We start from the raw sequence: 16,472 nt of genomic DNA on the forward strand, positions 1-16,472 counted from the left end.
GAATACTAAGAACCATCACCCCCATTTTACAGTTGAGAAAAATGAGGTAGGAAAACACATAAAACTTGAGTGACAGAGCTATGATTTTAACCTTGGCAACCACCCAGGAGTGTGCCTCCCATTCAGCCTGAAGGACTAGGTATGAACTTATGAAATATGACTTATTAAATATGTCAACTTATCATAAACTATTTTCATAGACCTATCAAAGTTATTTAAAAAGATTGACACTGTTATAAGACCTAGAAAAATGTTTTAATGTCATTTCTGTCAGTTTAGTAAAAACTTAGAGATAACACAACAGCATCAAAAATAATGGAAAAAACTTTTTACTTATTGGGACCACAGATCACCCCATGACTATCAATTTAAAGAGGGAAATCACTGGAAGAAAAATGATATGATAACTATTGGATATCTGATGAAAAATTTGCTTTTCAAATTTCAATTTGGTAACTAAATGTAAATTTATATACAGCTTAGAGAATAAAAAGGCATTTTTAAAATTAATGATACATGCAATAATTTACGTAAGTTTACTTAATTTACTTTAATTGTCATAATCTGGTGTGCCTCATGTGGACCAGACATCTTCCATACTCTATCTTTGATTGGCCTGCTCTGTGGGCTGGGGGTGGGGGTAGTACATTTCTCCTAATGGGAAGCATTATAGCAGAGACTGTACTTAAGCACAGAGCACTTGGCAGTGAAGCTGTGGAAGTGATTTAAGCTCTAATAAATATTAACTTTTGCATGCAGGACTGGCTACAGAACTTGCAGGGCCCAGTGCAAAAGGAAAATTCACGGCCCCTTGTTCCAAAATTATTAAACATTTCAAGATGGTGACAGCAGAGCATTAAACCAAGCACGTGGCCCAGCTAAGCATGGAATTTGTGTTACTGCACAGGTCACATACCCAGGAAGCTGGCCCCATTTCCATGTTATGAAAATCTGGAACGTTGGGACACATTTTATTAAGAATTGTACTGGCAACAGTGAAGAGAATGAGAGGAGAATGACAAAGAAATGAAAATAAATTTCTGGAAAACAGGAAGTGAATGAAAGCATGCTGACAAATGAAACGGGGGGGGGGGGCGGAGAATCTGCAGCCCAAAGCAATTTCAAGACAAATATGCAGCAGAATTGCGAATGGACTTTCCAGGCATTATCTGGATCTGGGGCTGGCAGGTGCAGTGCGAGGAGGTATAAGAACTCTATTAGTTGGTGCTTGCAATTCACCATTTCCCTCTGCCAGCAAAATCAGCCTAGTGACTCCATGCAAGCATAAAACTGGGATCTCACCTCTGAAGAAATTTAACCAACAGCCCAGGGAAAATTAATGCTGACCTAGGAGGGAAACAAATACACATCACAAATAGAAGAGGAGAAAACCACATCGGCTATCTAGAAAAATCAGCTCAGATCTTCATGATCATTTATGAAAAAACAACCAAGAATTACCAGACAGGAAGAATTACAGCAGTACAAATGGGAAGGAACTAGATAAAGTAACAGAAAAGGGCACAAAGAACACAATTCTGTCAACAGAAGAGACATTTAAAAATTGTTATCCTCAGAGATATTTGACCAGTGCACTCATGAAACAAAAGCCTGGTGTGATTAAACAAGAAAGAGGTCTTACAAAGTATTTTTGGTTAATAGCCAAAATTGCTCTTTAAAATTTTAATAGAAGTTCTGGAAGATAACACTGAGATATCTCCCAAAACATTAAGTTAAGAAGATAAATAAAATACATGAGGAGGGAAAAAAGATAACTAAAGGAAATTGTCCTAGTAGGCTGCCATCTGCCTGACGGATTTCCTGAACATGCTAAATCAGAGAAAATGGCAGGAAAGACACTTCAGAGAAATAACAGAAACAATTTCCAGAGAGGAAGAGAGAAATGAATTTTCAGCTGAAAAAGGGCCAAATGGGTGCAAAACAGATTAAATTTAAAAAGACCCCCAATTGGAAATATTATGGTGATATTTCAGAACATGGTAAATAATTAAAAGATCACAAATGCTTCCCAAGGGAAAACAACAGTTCTCCGCAAAGAAGTGAAGAGAATGACACATTTCTGAGCATCAATATTGGAAGCATAGGTCAGTGGAACTATGCCTTTGAGATCAAAGAGAAACTGATACTGAACCTAAAATTCCATGCTGGGCAAATTATAAAGGTGTGGTCAAAAGGACACATTTTAAAACATACAACTACAACTACTCAGAATTTGTGCCTCCACCGTTTTATAGAGTGGTACCCCAGCAAGATGTATACAAGAAAGGTCGGTTTAAACTCGGGAACCAAGTGAAAGAAACTACAGATCACCTCTCAGCTGGAAGACCAGAAATTATTAGAGTAAGTTAGAGCAGAAAGTTAGTAGCTTTCTAAAGTCTTCAAAACGAATTCATCGATGAGGCGCCTGGGTGACTCAGTCGGTTAAGCAGCTGCCTTCAGCTCAGGTCAAGATCTCAGGGTCCCGGGTCCAAGATCTCAGCCACCAGGCTGGCTCCCTTGCTCTGTGGGGAATCTCTACCTCTCCCCCCTGCTTGTGCATGCTCTCCTTCTCTCTCTTAAATAAGTAAATAAATAAAATCTTTTTTAAAAAAGAATCCATTGAATTTCAAGCAACAGAAAGGCATGAAAAACTGCATGTTCTTAGAGATAAGGTAAAGAAGTCACAGGAAGAAAAAGAAAAGCAGAAAGTCTAGTTAAAAAAAAAAAAACCCAAACAATGAAGATTGTATAAAAAAATTCATCATTCAACAGAATGCAAACTAAAATATGGCATAATTTTGAGTGCAGTATGAGAAGAGTCCCCTTCACGTGACACAGAGGTCCGTGACTCCCAGCTGGGTGCTGAGAATACAGATGCGGTTCTTGTACTGGAGAAGCTCATGATTCAGCCAGAGACACGACTGTGGGGACGAGATTCAGGATAGCTACTTCTGAAAATCGAACCACAGTTAAAGAAGCAGGACACAGAGAGACAACTTTTCGCTTTCCCACTCCCCAAGTTCAGCTACAACCCTCTTACTCCACAGCCCCGCCCCAAACTTTCCCGCTTCCGCCCACAGCTCTCGGCGCTTCGGCCCATGACCTGAGCCTGCGCCAATCCTAGTGCGCTTGCGCCAAGCCCTGTCCTCTCCGAATGGCAAACCCGAGCGCATTCCAGGGGGACGGATAAACCTCGGGGCGGGCGGGGTCTCGAGGCCAAATGACGGATGTGATTGGCCGGCCGCGGGGGTAGACTTTCCTTTGTGGGCGGAGCCTCACCCCCGAGCCACGTCTAGTGAACTGTTCTCCTAATTTGGGAAGGGTCAGGCGCGGGCGGGGCGTGGAGCTGAGAGCCGCAGGGTGTGCGCCTGCGCCGAGCTCCGGGACAGGGCGTGTTCCTCGTTCCGGTCTGCGTTTTGCACTGACCAAGTGCCTTTCTTGCCACTGAGGTGCGCCCTGCGGAAACCTGTGCTTCCCTCGCCCAGCCTGTTAGGCGCTGCCCTCCGCGGTGAGTGTGTGTGGCATCGCACTTGGGTTCGCCGCTCTGCGCGCCGCCGGAGCGGTATCGGACGCCTCCCAGTCCGCTGCCCCGCCCCATCCCCTCCTCCTCCCTGCACCGGGACCCTGCCCCCTGATGCCCACCTTCCAAGGCTAGGGGAAAACTGGACAGTGCCAGCCCGGGGCGTCTCCCCTTTCGATCCCTGCACCCCCCCCCCCCAGCCGTCGCCCACGTGCTTCGTTGTTGTCGTTTGGTACAGAATATGTCCAAGTCTCTGAAAAAGTTGGTGGAGGAGAGCCGGGAGAAGAACCAGCCGGAAGTGGACATGAGTGACCGGGGCATCTCCAACATGCTGGATGTCAACGGCTTGTGTAAGTTCTGGGGCTGGGCCTTCCCCTTGCAGCACCGGGAGGGTTTTTAAGTTTTCCCAGTAGCTGCTGGCCGCGGTATGAGAGGTTGTAATGATTCACATCGCCACGCCCTGCTTGTAAGCATCACCTGTGGAGAGAGAGCTTGGCTCGGGAAGTTAGCAATCAGCGTACGTTCCGTCCCGACTGGAAGACGAACCTGAGAGTCCAGCGTAAGAATCACAGACGGTTGTGGCTGGACCTCACTGTTGTCTGTGCGAATTGTTGGCATTTGGGTGGATTTCCCACATAGTTTACTTAAAACCCACTTTATTTTTAACTGAAAATCACTTTTGAATCATGCCTCCTTTGTCCTCATATAGTCTCCGACCCTTCAACAATTGCCACACACAAGTTCTGTGATAACTGTTCTTATGCCTGGAGTATGTTAAACCTTTCTTGACTCCTTGCCCTTTTCTGGCTCTTTTTTTCTCCTTAGTTGAGGCGTTTGTTACCTCCTCCTTGTGCTTTGCCTCTTGCCTCCAGTTTTGCTGACCCTGTGGTTTACTCACTGTATTGCTTTCTAGTGTTATTTTTCTGCAACATATCTTACCGAGTAACTCTCTCCTTTAAACCAGAGATTGCAGCTTCAGATGTCTTTTGGGGCCAAGGTCAGGGTGGTCATGAACTTCATAAAAGGTATCCTGTCGGAAGAGGGACAGCTGCTACATCTGCTACTCACATCCAAACAATTGTCACCACTTGGGGATGTTGGCCTAGTGTTGCCATAGTTGTTGTCGTTAAGAAGACAAGAGTCCAGATTTTGACATGAAATTCCCTAATTTTTAGACGTTGGCAACTAATTCCGATATTTGAAACGTACTTTATAGGTGAAATAAAACACGTCTTCAGGCTGACTGTGGCTTCAGTTTGGACCTTCTCCCTTAAACGCTTCTGGTTCTTCATTACCGACAGTAATGCCCCAAGTTCTTTGGCGTGACATGCAAAGCCTTTCTGAATGTGACCCAAACCTACCTTAGTTCCTATCCCTTCCATGCCTTTGTCGTCCCCGCCATGCTGAACAAATTGCCCTCCTTGAACCAGGATACACTCTTTCAGGTCCTTGTGCCTTAGAAGTATTGTATCCTCTTCCCCCTAGATCCTCGCACTTACCTGTCAGGAGTCAGCCCAGACGCCATAGCCTGTGTGAAGCCTTCTCTGTCAGTGTCAAGCTAACAGTCATTCCCTCCTCTGTGAAGGTGGATATGCCTTGCTTCCTGGCTATTGTTATACGAGATTGTGATGTGTTCTTAATCTAAATGTCTCTCGTCCACATCGGAGAGCGGGGCGAATATTGCTGTGCATTACTCGTATTTGCCTTCTTTATACTGCCTGGAACACAGTAGGTGCTCCAGAATGTTGGATGGATGAAGGAAAGCCTCATGGATTAGACCTGAGGTTTGATGAGATCCAGACCAGGATGTGACATTGGAGAAGGAGGGGAGAAGTCCAGGAGACCCTAAAAGATGCATTGCTTGTTAGGCATGGAGAGAGCAGAGTCAGATTTACTGTGAGCCCATGGTTTGTGCCCAGAATAGGTTGGGTTTGGGGCTCTTGATACATCTCTGCTAAAGGACAGGGGATGGGAAGTCATAGACAGTCTGCATTTGGTAACTCTCAGGAAGATTCCTGCCACTGAGCTTTAGCTTTTGGACTCATTAGCATCTTAGCCTCTTGAGATGAGTTGGCCTCTCTCAAGTGGTGATGGCTTCTTGGTGACAGCAACAGAGCCGCTGTGTCTGGGACTGAACTGGCCATGGCAGATCTGGATGTGTGCTTGCACTGCCCCTTCCCAGCTCTGCCTAGGTCGTGGTGAGCATGGGGGGCTCTGCTGTAATAAAGGATGGTGAGCACAAGCAGGAGACCCGGCTCCGCTGTACTTTTGGCCCCATGGCTCTCTGTTCCTCAGCACTGCAGGGGAACTTTATAGCCCTTGGCTGTGAAGAGGATTCTTTATGTAATATTTATAAGTAGGGAGAGCAGCAAAGCTATTTTGGTTCACTTGCATTATCTCTTTGAAGCCTTGCCTTGTACTGAAGAAAAAAAGATAGCCACTTGCTTCCTGAAAAAGATGTTTCCGGTGTAATATTAGGTGGTGAAAAGCAAGATCTTTCTTCTGTTCTCCCAGAGAAGTAGCTTGAGGAAGAACAAGGCTGCTTCTTGGGGAGTTCGGTGGAAGTGAATTTGGAGATTCGACCTTCTCCAGCCTCTGTGGTGTGTGTAGACCCAAAGAGTGGCTGCTTTCTGCCGAGACTCCCTGACCTCTGGACTCGTGGAGCCTGGAAGTTTCCAGGATACCTTCCGAGGCCCATTCGTCAGCTGGGGCTCATTTATTGGTGGTGCACATAATGCTTTCTGGATATATTTGAATATCTTATATATTAAAATATTTGACATGGTTGCATAAACTATAGCGTAAGAATTCCCTTATTTCTTTACTAGTAAAGTTTTAACTGTATTCATGAGGTTTTGTGTCTTACTATGAAGATTAAACACAAGGAACAGTTCACTCGCATGGACAGAGAATGGTTATTGTGTCTCAAGCTTTTCCTTCCTTATCCTTACTTTGTTGAGTTTCTCAAAAGGTAAGAATTAAGTTTTGAAAATAAGAATGGGAGTTTTGTTCTTACTCTAAGCACATGAATTGTCTGTCTTTTTGCTTGGGAGAATTGTGTCATATAAATGCAGCACTTTACTTCCTTGGAGACAGTAAAGGGCCTTGAAAAGATGTTTTCAGCAGTTCAGGTACCAAAAGCTTTATGATGGGAAAAACTTCATAGGCTGGAGACAGACATCAGACAGATTCTACAGTTTTCCGTCAAGCTGGATTCTCGATGTGGTCAGATCCCTCTCTGAGAGGCAGCGCTTACGAGCGGGGCCTTGGAGTTGCATAGGCTGGACTCAGATTCTCCATCTTGTGCGTAGTGCCATGTAACTTCGGAGAAGCTGCTTAACCTTTCTGAGCCTCGAGTCCTCTTCATCACATGGAAATGTAGGTTCGCACTTGTTAGGACTGGATCAGCGCTTAAGGGCACTGAAGCATGTCCAGCGCTTAGCGCCCAACCTGGTACTGAGTGAGCACGTACTGAATGTTAACGCTGATAGGAACATCCAGATAGAGCCGGGGAAGCCTCAGATGTAAGCGGTTCCGACATAGCCCGTGGACTGGACCAAGGAGAGCGTGGCTAATGAGTCTGGGTCAGGCCTTTGTGTACTATGTTGATGTTTTCTCTGGTGGCTTAATAGATCCTGGAACGTTTGGCGCTTTTGCCCAGGATTCTTAAAGATTTAGATTGCTGTTCCTTTGAAATTACCCCTTCATTTTATTTTCCTTCCTATTTTTTTCCTCCCACACGGCATGAAATCTGCACACCCGTTCTCCTTAACGCTTCTAAGAGTAATGGTTGCAATTTTGTTCTCTTTATTGAAGAGATCTCACGGAGGAACTCGGCCACACTGCGGCTGTCCTCACCTGGGTGATAAAGCTGCTTTTGAAGGCTCCTGTAATCAGCTTCCGTGGGAGCAGAGAATCCCATTAGTAGCCAGGGAGACTTTTTTCATTTCTTTTATTTAAATCTTTTGTGACTTTTTTTTCCCCCTCTCTTCAAGTTTATTGCCCTCTAGATGGTCAAACCTTTATCAGGTTTTTCACCCCCCTAGGTTAGACTAAAGTATTTTTCAGATAATTATAAAAAGAAAAATAACCTGCCTTTGAGGCAGTCGTCTTGCTAAAGAACCATGCAAAATAATCAACAAACGTAATCACGGGTTTTTCTGGAAGGGCTGTTTCAAAAGCCCTGTTAAACCTGGAAGTGGTCACCCTGTTAGGAGTTTTTATCAATGCAGGCTGTCTCTGAGGAAAGAGAAAGGAGCTGAGAAGACCATGTCATGTTAGCTGTGATCTTTAGTAAGACCTTTCCTTTTTTTTTTTTTTTCCTAAGTTGCTCAGATATGCCCATCTTTGTATTTTTCAACCTGCGGGATCTTGGCCTGGGAAGCCCTTTTCCCTTTCCTCCCCAGCCAGCCTCCTCCACCCTTTGGCAGTTAGGACTTGCTGAAGGGAGGAATGACCTGTCCATCCACATGGCCCCAGTCTTGGGTCACCTCCTCTGAGAAGCTCCCCAGGTGTTCATTTTAACCCACCGTTCCATCAGCCTGGTTTCAGTAGCTCTTCTGGGCCTGGTGTGCACTTGTCCAGTGCTTGGAGAAAGTTCACTGACAAAGGATTGCTCTCAGTTAAGAGTTGGGGTGAGCTGGGCTAGAAAGCGTAGCAGAGAAGGAACACATCCTCGGACTGCCCTTCGCAGACCCTGCCCCAACTCTCCAGAGGGCGGGCCTGTTCCAACCAGCAGGAGCAAGATATAGACTGCTCGCGGTTTTATTTTTGATTTCAGGACAGTGTAAACACTGAAATGTCTCCGCCAGACAGGAAATAAATTATGAATAATTGGGACCCCTTTTGGTGTGACTGAACTAATAACGAGCTTTTACTATTTTTCAGTCTTTTGACATTTCAGCCATGATAGGACATGTCAGTCATGGCCTCTTTTTTGGTAAACAGCCTTTTATGCCCCCTAGTTGTGTAACCTTGGGCAAGTCGCTTAACTTCTCAGTGCCTCACGCATCTATAAAATGGGAATAGTAAAATTAGTAGACTTGTAGAATTGCCGTGAGTTGTCATCTGTCAAGTGGCTAGTATGGAATCTGGCCTGTCTCAGTCTGCTTGGGCTCCTGTAGCAGGACCAAGGCCGGGTGGCTGATAAGCCACAGAAATTTATTTCTTACATTTCTGGAGGCTGGAAGTCCAAGACCAAGGCACCGGCAGGTTCCGTATTTGATGAGGATTTACTTCCTGGCTCATAGACCGCTGTGTCCTCAGTGTCCTAGGGTGAAAGGGGTAAGGGACGTCTCTCAGGTGTCTTTTATAAGGACACTAATCCCATTCCCGAGGGCTCCACCCTTATGACCTGGTTGCCTCCCAAAGGCCCCCCACCTCCTAATCCCATCACAGATGGGTGTTAGGTGTCAGTATATGAATTCTGGGGGGACACAAACTTTCATTCAATAGCATGGCACATATTAGTCTTAATATGCACTATTACTGGTATTTTATTTTACTATTTTTATTTATTTATTTTTTAAAGATTTTATTTATTTATTTGACAGAGAGAGACACAGCTACAGAGGGAACACAAGCAGGGGGAGTGGGAGAGGGAGAAGCAGGTCTCCTGCTGAGCAGGGAGCCCGATTCAGGGCTTGATCCCAGGACCCTGGGATCATGACCTGAACCGAAGGCAGACGCTTAACGACTGAGCCACCCAGGTGCCCCTATTACTGGTATTTTAAAAATCTGTTTTATCTGTGTGTAAAAAATGGAAAACCATGTCTCTTTAGTTTGTAGAATTCTCAGTAGTCGTGCTTTTTCCGGTGATCTTCACCTGCTTGTCTCTGTTTGATTACGTCTGGGCACCCAGTGCCTCATTGCTCACCTGCTTGAGAATTCCCGAGAAGTTAGATGGGCATGTCTGGTGTGACAGGGCCAGGAGGAAAACAGTGGCCTCACCCGGCAAATTCTGAGCCCTGGACAACGTGGGAGGTGTCTGGGGAGGCAGCGGGGCATTTCACAGGATTTCAGTTGTGATGCGCTTGTGGCTTTTGAGAATGACAGGCATTAAAAAATGTTAGCCATTTTTTCGACTAATAAGTAAAATGCCGTATATCCTCCAATAGCTGTTTATTGAATTTATTATCATTTTTTTTTCCAGGATGGGTGCTATCCAAGCCAAGTCTCTGGGAGTTTCCTACATGTTGAATCTTTAATTGTCCATTGGTAAATGAGTATTTGCTACGCTAAGAAAACTAAGCTGTCTAATGAATCTGAGGTAGTTAGATTTTTATCGTCAGAAACCGTAACACCCACTGCTTTGCCATTACCGTCAGCTCTTCATTGTGATAATCAGTGCTAGAATTGGTGTGGATAATAATCGAGAGCCATATCCTCACTCTTCTTTCCATAAATTTACACAAACCTGGTTCAAAGAAATTTGATCTCAATATATGAGATCCACTGTTACCAAGCAAAAACTAGAGATGATTTCTCTCACCTTCGCTTCCTTGAATAGCAAGTTTGCGCGGGTTGGTTTATTTTTTATTTTTTAAAGCAAAAGAGCATAAAGATGTGGCCGAGGAGCAGTCTGTGGAGATAAAGTGCCTGGCCGGCAGGGGTCAGTGTTGAGCCTCTGTGTTTTGCTTGGAGCTTCCTCCGGAGCCTACACACTGTCTCCTGCCCCATCGTCCACTGCTACCTGGCTAGTTGCTTCCTTTCTCCTCATGCCTCCTCATGCCCCTTGTATGGTACTTCACGCATGAAACTCACAGTCAAAGAAACCTCAGCTCTGTTAGGTTCTGTCTGATCTGGAGTATCTGTAGTATTGGCGTGTTTCATAACCACCTTGCCGGCCCGAAGCAAGGCCTGGAGGCCCAGGGGCTTCTGAATGGAGAGGTCCTGACCCATCAGTGTTTTTGCCCCATGAAACATGAGGGAGAAATGGAATCTGCAGGGCCCCCCTTGGGCAGATGTCACCAGGGTGAGCTGCTTGACAATGTGGAACGGTATTTTGGATTTGAGGTATTGGTTAAACCAGGAAGACACAGGAAGGTGTAACATTCTCTACTTTATTAGTCTGCTAGGGGCTTCCACCCAAAATAGCACAGACCGGGGGGCTTAAAGAACAGGCATTTACTTCTCACAGTGCTGGAGGCTGGGAGTTCCGAGACCACAGCGTTGGCAGGGCTGGGTTTTCCTGAGGCCCCTCTCCTCAGCTCTGGCGGTACCCTCACATGGTCTTTCCCCTGTGGACCCACGGCCGTGGTGTTTCTCTGTGTGTCCACTTCCCTCTTCTCAGAAGGACACCGGTCACTTGGATTACAACCCACTTGAATGGCCTCGTGTTAACGTCCATCACCTCGTTACAAGTCTTGTCTCCACATCAGGGCACGTTCTGAGACACTGGGGGGTTGGGCTTCAGCATGCAAAGTTTAGGGGGCCACAGTTCAGCTCATAGCATCTACATGAGAGGTGCTGAATGATCTCTGCGTGAGTGCTTAGGTTGCTTATGCTTTTATAATATCACCCTTCTGGGCAGGTGATAATTGTCCGTGTTTTACAGGCTGGGGAAGCAGAAAGTTCTCTGGAGCCCTAGCACCACACAGGTAGCAGTGGAGTGGGAGTTCACGCTGAAGCGTGGCCGACACTTTGTTCCATACGCTGTGCCGTGTTGTTTGCACCCCTGAAGTGCAACAGGGGCTGGTTCGGATGCGAAAGAGTGGTGATTTTCGGGGCTGACTGGCGCCACAGGCCTGACCTCAAGGCCTTCAGTTTCAGAATTCTTTAAAAACACTGTACTAGGCAAATAAAACGTGTCATTCAGCCAGCCCGACCCGCTTGGAAGCGTAGGTTTATCATGAACTTTAATGGTTGAAGAAAACACTAGAAGCAACTTTTTTATCTGGTCAATGCGACCCTCCTCCTTTCCTTAGGGTTTTCTGAAAAACCATTAATTTTAACTGAATTTAATGAGCAGATGTGAGATCTTTTTACTATATACGGATTCATTTTTTCTGTCCTCAAACAGAACGTTAGCTTAAAACACTGGGAAGTATGGTGCTGGAGAGCTTCTGTTGGGGAAGTACTGGTTCTTATAACAGAATAAACCTGAATACGTGAAATGTTATCTTTAGTTATAATCTACCTGTACTTCATAAAGAACCTTTTCATTTACTGTATTTCTCTTCATACCTGTTAATTATTTCTCTGGACTCAGAATAGTTTATAATTTTACAGCTAAAGTGAGTCAAATGAAAGGCACACATCACACTGGGTAATTGGGAAGGGGTCTTGACCTCTCAGACCAGAGACTGGTAACATGCTTTGCAGCCACAGTGTATGAATGGTTGTTTTGCAGATACTCATATGCCAAGTGATTTTTTGCAGAGCTGTAAATATTTAAGGCCTCAGGTTATGAGGAAGATACCTGTTTATTATATATTTGTATCCTTCCAGTTGTGCATTCTTTATCAGAAGCTTTCAAAATAATTGATAATATAATTCAAATATGCTATATATGCATAGTATCTTAATCCACACAAATGCACAAATACATTGCTTACCATGTGCCAGGTTATTGTACTAAGCTTTCCTTATGGATTCTTTTTTTTAAAGATTTATTTATTTTTGAGAGAACGCATGCAAGCAGGGGAGGGGTAGCAGGAGAAGGAGAGAGAGAGAATCTCAAGCAGACTCCCCGCTGAGCATGGATTTCCCAACACGAGGCTCGATCCCAGGACCCCAGCATCATGACCTGAGCCAAAGTCAGACGCTTAACTGACTGAGCCCCCCCAGGCGCCCCTTACTGATTATTTCTTTTAAATCCACTGTTTCATTATGATTGTTGTCGTCATCCTCGTCGTCCAGTTTAGAGCTGAACTAAAGTTAACTTGCGTCCAGCCACACAGCTGATAAGAAATAGAGCCAGGATTTGAACCCAGGCAGTCAGGCTTTAGAAACTGTGCTCTTGGCTTTTGCTGTCTGGCCTCATGTCACACCATTTTTGACAGGCACGTGGACCTACAAAGATGAAACAGCTAACTCGGCAAGTGTACACTGAGTGACTACTGACAGTCCAGTCCTGTTCTGGAAGCCGTGGTACCTGCTCTCTGTGGGCTGATAATTCTGTATCAATGTAGGAATGCATTCGGGGATGCTGACCTGCACATGCCAGTTGGGCCAAGGAAACAGGAACCTTCTTTCTCAAACACTTACACATACTTAAAAAAAAAAAATCCACTTAGAAACACTTTATTGAAGCATTCATTTGGATCAGTGTATAAGTCACGGTGCAGCGTGACACATTTTTAAACCAACAGCCTGGGAAGCCTTGCACCTCCCGCTCATTATCCCTTCAAGGATGCACACTGTCCTGACTCCGAAAGCATAGTTTTGCCTCTTTTTGTACATCATTAAATAAAAGAGGATTAGGGCGCCTGGGTGGCTCGGTTGGGCGACTGCCTTCGGCTCAGGTCATGATCCTGGAGTCCCGGGATCGAGTCCCGCGTCGGGCTCCCTGCTCGGCGGGGAGTCTGCTTCTCCCTCTGACCCTCTCCCCTCTCATGCTCTCTCTCGATCTCATTCTGTCTCTCAAATAAATAAAATCTTTAAAAAAAATAAAAGGGGATTATATGTGCTCACTCTTGAGTGTCTGATTCTCTTGCTTGGCATCATGTGAGGTTCATTCATGCTATAAAGTTGGCTTTAGGTCCACTGTGTGAGTTCTGCCTCAGTTCATTCCTTCACTCTGCTGTGGCCAGACATTGGGGTCATTTCCAGATGAGGGCAGTCATGAATGGTGCTGCTTTGAACCTCCGAACCCAGGTCTTTGGGTGAACACACATAATCATTTCTGTAGGTTATGGACCCAGGAATGGGAATTGTTGGGTCAGGAATGTGCTCTTCCATACTTTTAAAAATGTAAGGCAAGAATCACCAAAATGGGCAAGACTCCTGAAACTTCTACGACAGGCAAAGGGTGAATGTTGTTAATGCGTAATGAGATCTCGCAGCCCATGCTCGCTGGGTCAGGTGCTTGTTCTGTATGTTGCCTTCTTCCCAGAGGGCTTGTTTGCGCCTCAGGCCTGTCTCTGAGAAATACCTTGTTTGTCGGTCAGTACCTTCTCCACTACTAGCTTGCCAGCTTGGCTGCAAATTAGACCCACCTAGGAGGGAACTTTTCAACTTCCTAATGCTTAGGCCACCTAGGAGGGAACTTTTCAACTTCCTAATGCTTAGGCCACACCCGAGACTGATTAAAGGAGAAGCTCTGAGTGTGGAAACAGGTGTCAGAGTTTTGCTTAAACCAGTGAGTTTGCCTCCTTGCACACCATAGTTCTGCAGTCACTGTTCAAACTCCTCTTGTTCATTTTGGGCCCGTGGGAGCCTCTTCTAGTTGGTTCTCCCAACCACTTGACCTGGTCTTTCCATTGGAAGGCCTGTCTTCTGACAGCTTCCTTGCCATCTGCAGTACCAGGCTGTTCCCGATGTTTCTAAATTCCAGCCCCAGACCTAGAATCGGCCAGTCCTCTAAGAAACCCTGTTGGGGCGCCTGGGTGGCTCAGTCTGCTTAACAAAGGTTAAGCGTCTGCCTTCGGCTCAGGTCATGATCCCAGGGTCCTGGGATCGAGCCCCGCATCGGGCTCCCTGCTCAGCGGGGAGCCTGCTTCTCCCTCTGCCTCTGCCTCTGCCTCTGCCTTCTGCTCCCCCTGCTTGTGCTTTCTTTCTCTCTCTGTCAAGTAAATAAATAAAAAAATCTTAAACAAAACAAAAACAGAAACCTTGTTTTGTTTGCCTGTCTTAGAGGGAAGTATAAATATTAGCCCCAATCTGGGCTCTAGGGTACTCCTCACTGCTGGGCTGTTCGTGTTTTGTAGGACTTTTTAAATGGATAGGGCTAAGTTAAAACCATGTTTTTAAAGATAAAATATCTAGTGAGTTCTGGTTCAAATATAGGACTGCAAAGGCTTTTCCTTCTACATTACACGTCTGTTGTGTGTCTTCCATGCTGAGAATCCTGATTCTCGGGGATACAAATAACGAGAGAACTAGAATGGCTCAGAGTTTCTGACTTGGTATGTTGGTGTGTTACATGCAATTGTCAGTACTAAGATCCCCGCTGATCTCGCTGAAAACCGTTGTTTTGTGTGTATACCCTCCCCTCCTGTTTTTGTTTTTATCGGACTTTATTTTTTAAAGCATTTTCCCCTGTCATTAACATCTGACGTAAGTGTGGTGATTTATTAAAATTGATGGGCCAGTGTCCAGAAATTATTAACTGTAGTCCATAGTTTCCTCCGTGTTGTAACATTGTCTGGGTTTTAACAAATGCGTACCCTCTTACAGGATGGTTTCACTGCCCTAAATATCCTCTGCACTCCACTTACTTTTCTCTCCCTCCCTCATTACCTCCCTGCAAACCCCAGGCAACCATGGGAATTTTATGTCTCTGTAGTTTTGTTTTTTCCAGGATGTCATATAGTTGAAATCCGATAGTATGTAATCTTTATAGAAAGTCTTCTTTCACTTAGCGATGTGCATATAAGGTTCTTCTGTGTCTTTTCTTGGCTTGACGGCTCATATCTTTTTATTATTTAAAAATTTTTTGTTAGAATAGTTGACACACAATGTTATATTAGCTTCAGGTGTACAACATAGTGATGAAACTTCTGATTTCCTTATGCTGTGCTCACCACAGGTGTAGCTACCCTCTGTCACCATACAGTGCTATTATGGTATCACGGACTGTATTCCCTGTGTTGTACTTTTTTTTTTTTTTTCTTTTTCTCTTTCTTTTTTTTTTTTTGGAGAGAGAGAGAGTGGGAGGAGGGTGGCAGGGGCGGGCAGAGGGAGAGAGAGAATCTTAAGCAGGCTCCACGATGAGTGTGGAGCCCCAATGTGGGGCTCGATCTCATGGCCCTGAGATCGCGACCTGAGTCAAAAGCAAGAATCAGATGCTTAACCGACTAAGCCACCCAGGCGCCCACTCTATACTGTACCTTTTATTCCCATGACTTACTCCATAATTGAAAGTCTGAATCTCCTACTCCTCTTCCCTCTGGCAACCATCAGTTTGTTCTTTGTATTTGCAAGTCTGATCTGCTTTTTGTTTTTTTATTCATCTGTTTTTTTACATATCTTTGTATTATTGAATAACGCTCCATTTTCTGGATGTGCCAGAGTTAACTTACCCATTCTCCCACTGAAGGGCATCTTGGTGGCTTCCAAGTTTGCGCACTTATGAATAAAGCTGCCGTAAACATCCATGTACAGATTTTTGTGTGGTTATAGTTTTTTAACTCGTTTGCATAAATACCAAGGAACACAATTGTTAGATCATATGGTAAGAGTATAGTTCATTTAATAAGAAACTGACGAAATGTCTCCCAAAGTGGCTCTACCATTTTGTGTTCCTTCAAGTGATGCATGAGAGTTCTTTCTGTTTCTCCTGACCAGAATTTGGTGGTGTCAGTGCTCTGGATTTTAACCATTCTAATAGGCGTGTAGTGGTATCTCATTGTTTTAATTTCTGATTCCTTAATGGCATATGATGTAGACAGGATTTTCACATGCTTATTTGCCATTTGTAGATCTTCTTTGTTGAGGTGTCTGTTAAGTTCCTTGGCCCTTTTTTTATTTGGGTTGTTTTCTTGTTGAGTTTTAAATTATTTGTGTATATTAGATAGGAGTCCTGTGTCAGATATTTGTTTTGCAAAAATTTTGTCCGTTTCTCTTTTCATTTTCTTACCATTATCTTTCACAAAGGAGAAATTCTAAATTTTAGTGAAGTCTCACTACCTTTTTGTTTCTGGATAGTGTGTTTAGTGCTATCTAAAAAGTCATTTCCAAATCTGGGGCCACCTTGATTTTCTCCTGTGTTGTATGCTAGAAGTCTTAAGGTTTTGCATTTTACATTTAAGTCTGTGATACATTTTGAGTTAATTTTTGTGAAAGGTGTAAG

The 16,472-nt window shown here is 44.6% G+C and overlaps 1 protein-coding gene across 2 annotated transcripts in view; it reads left to right on the top strand.

The window, feature by feature from the left end:
• The first annotated feature begins 3,324 nt into the window (after window positions 1–3,324).
• The window catches only part of RSU1 (Ras suppressor protein 1), a 201,604-nt gene continuing 188,456 nt past the window's right edge, over window positions 3,325–16,472 (top strand). The window contains exons 1-2 of one of the 2 annotated variants that reach the window (XM_027594154.2): window positions 3,325–3,508; window positions 3,759–3,870. In XM_027594154.2, coding sequence (XP_027449955.1) covers window positions 3,762–3,870 — 109 coding nt within the window. In that variant the 5' untranslated portion in view covers window positions 3,325–3,508; window positions 3,759–3,761. The remainder of the gene's footprint in view (window positions 3,509–3,758; window positions 3,871–16,472) is intronic. The other variant, XM_027594155.2, reaches the window with a different exon arrangement.

This window comes from Zalophus californianus, chromosome 9 (assembly GCF_009762305.2).
Source record: "Zalophus californianus isolate mZalCal1 chromosome 9, mZalCal1.pri.v2, whole genome shotgun sequence".
Lineage (NCBI taxonomy): Eukaryota > Metazoa > Chordata > Mammalia > Carnivora > Otariidae > Zalophus > Zalophus californianus.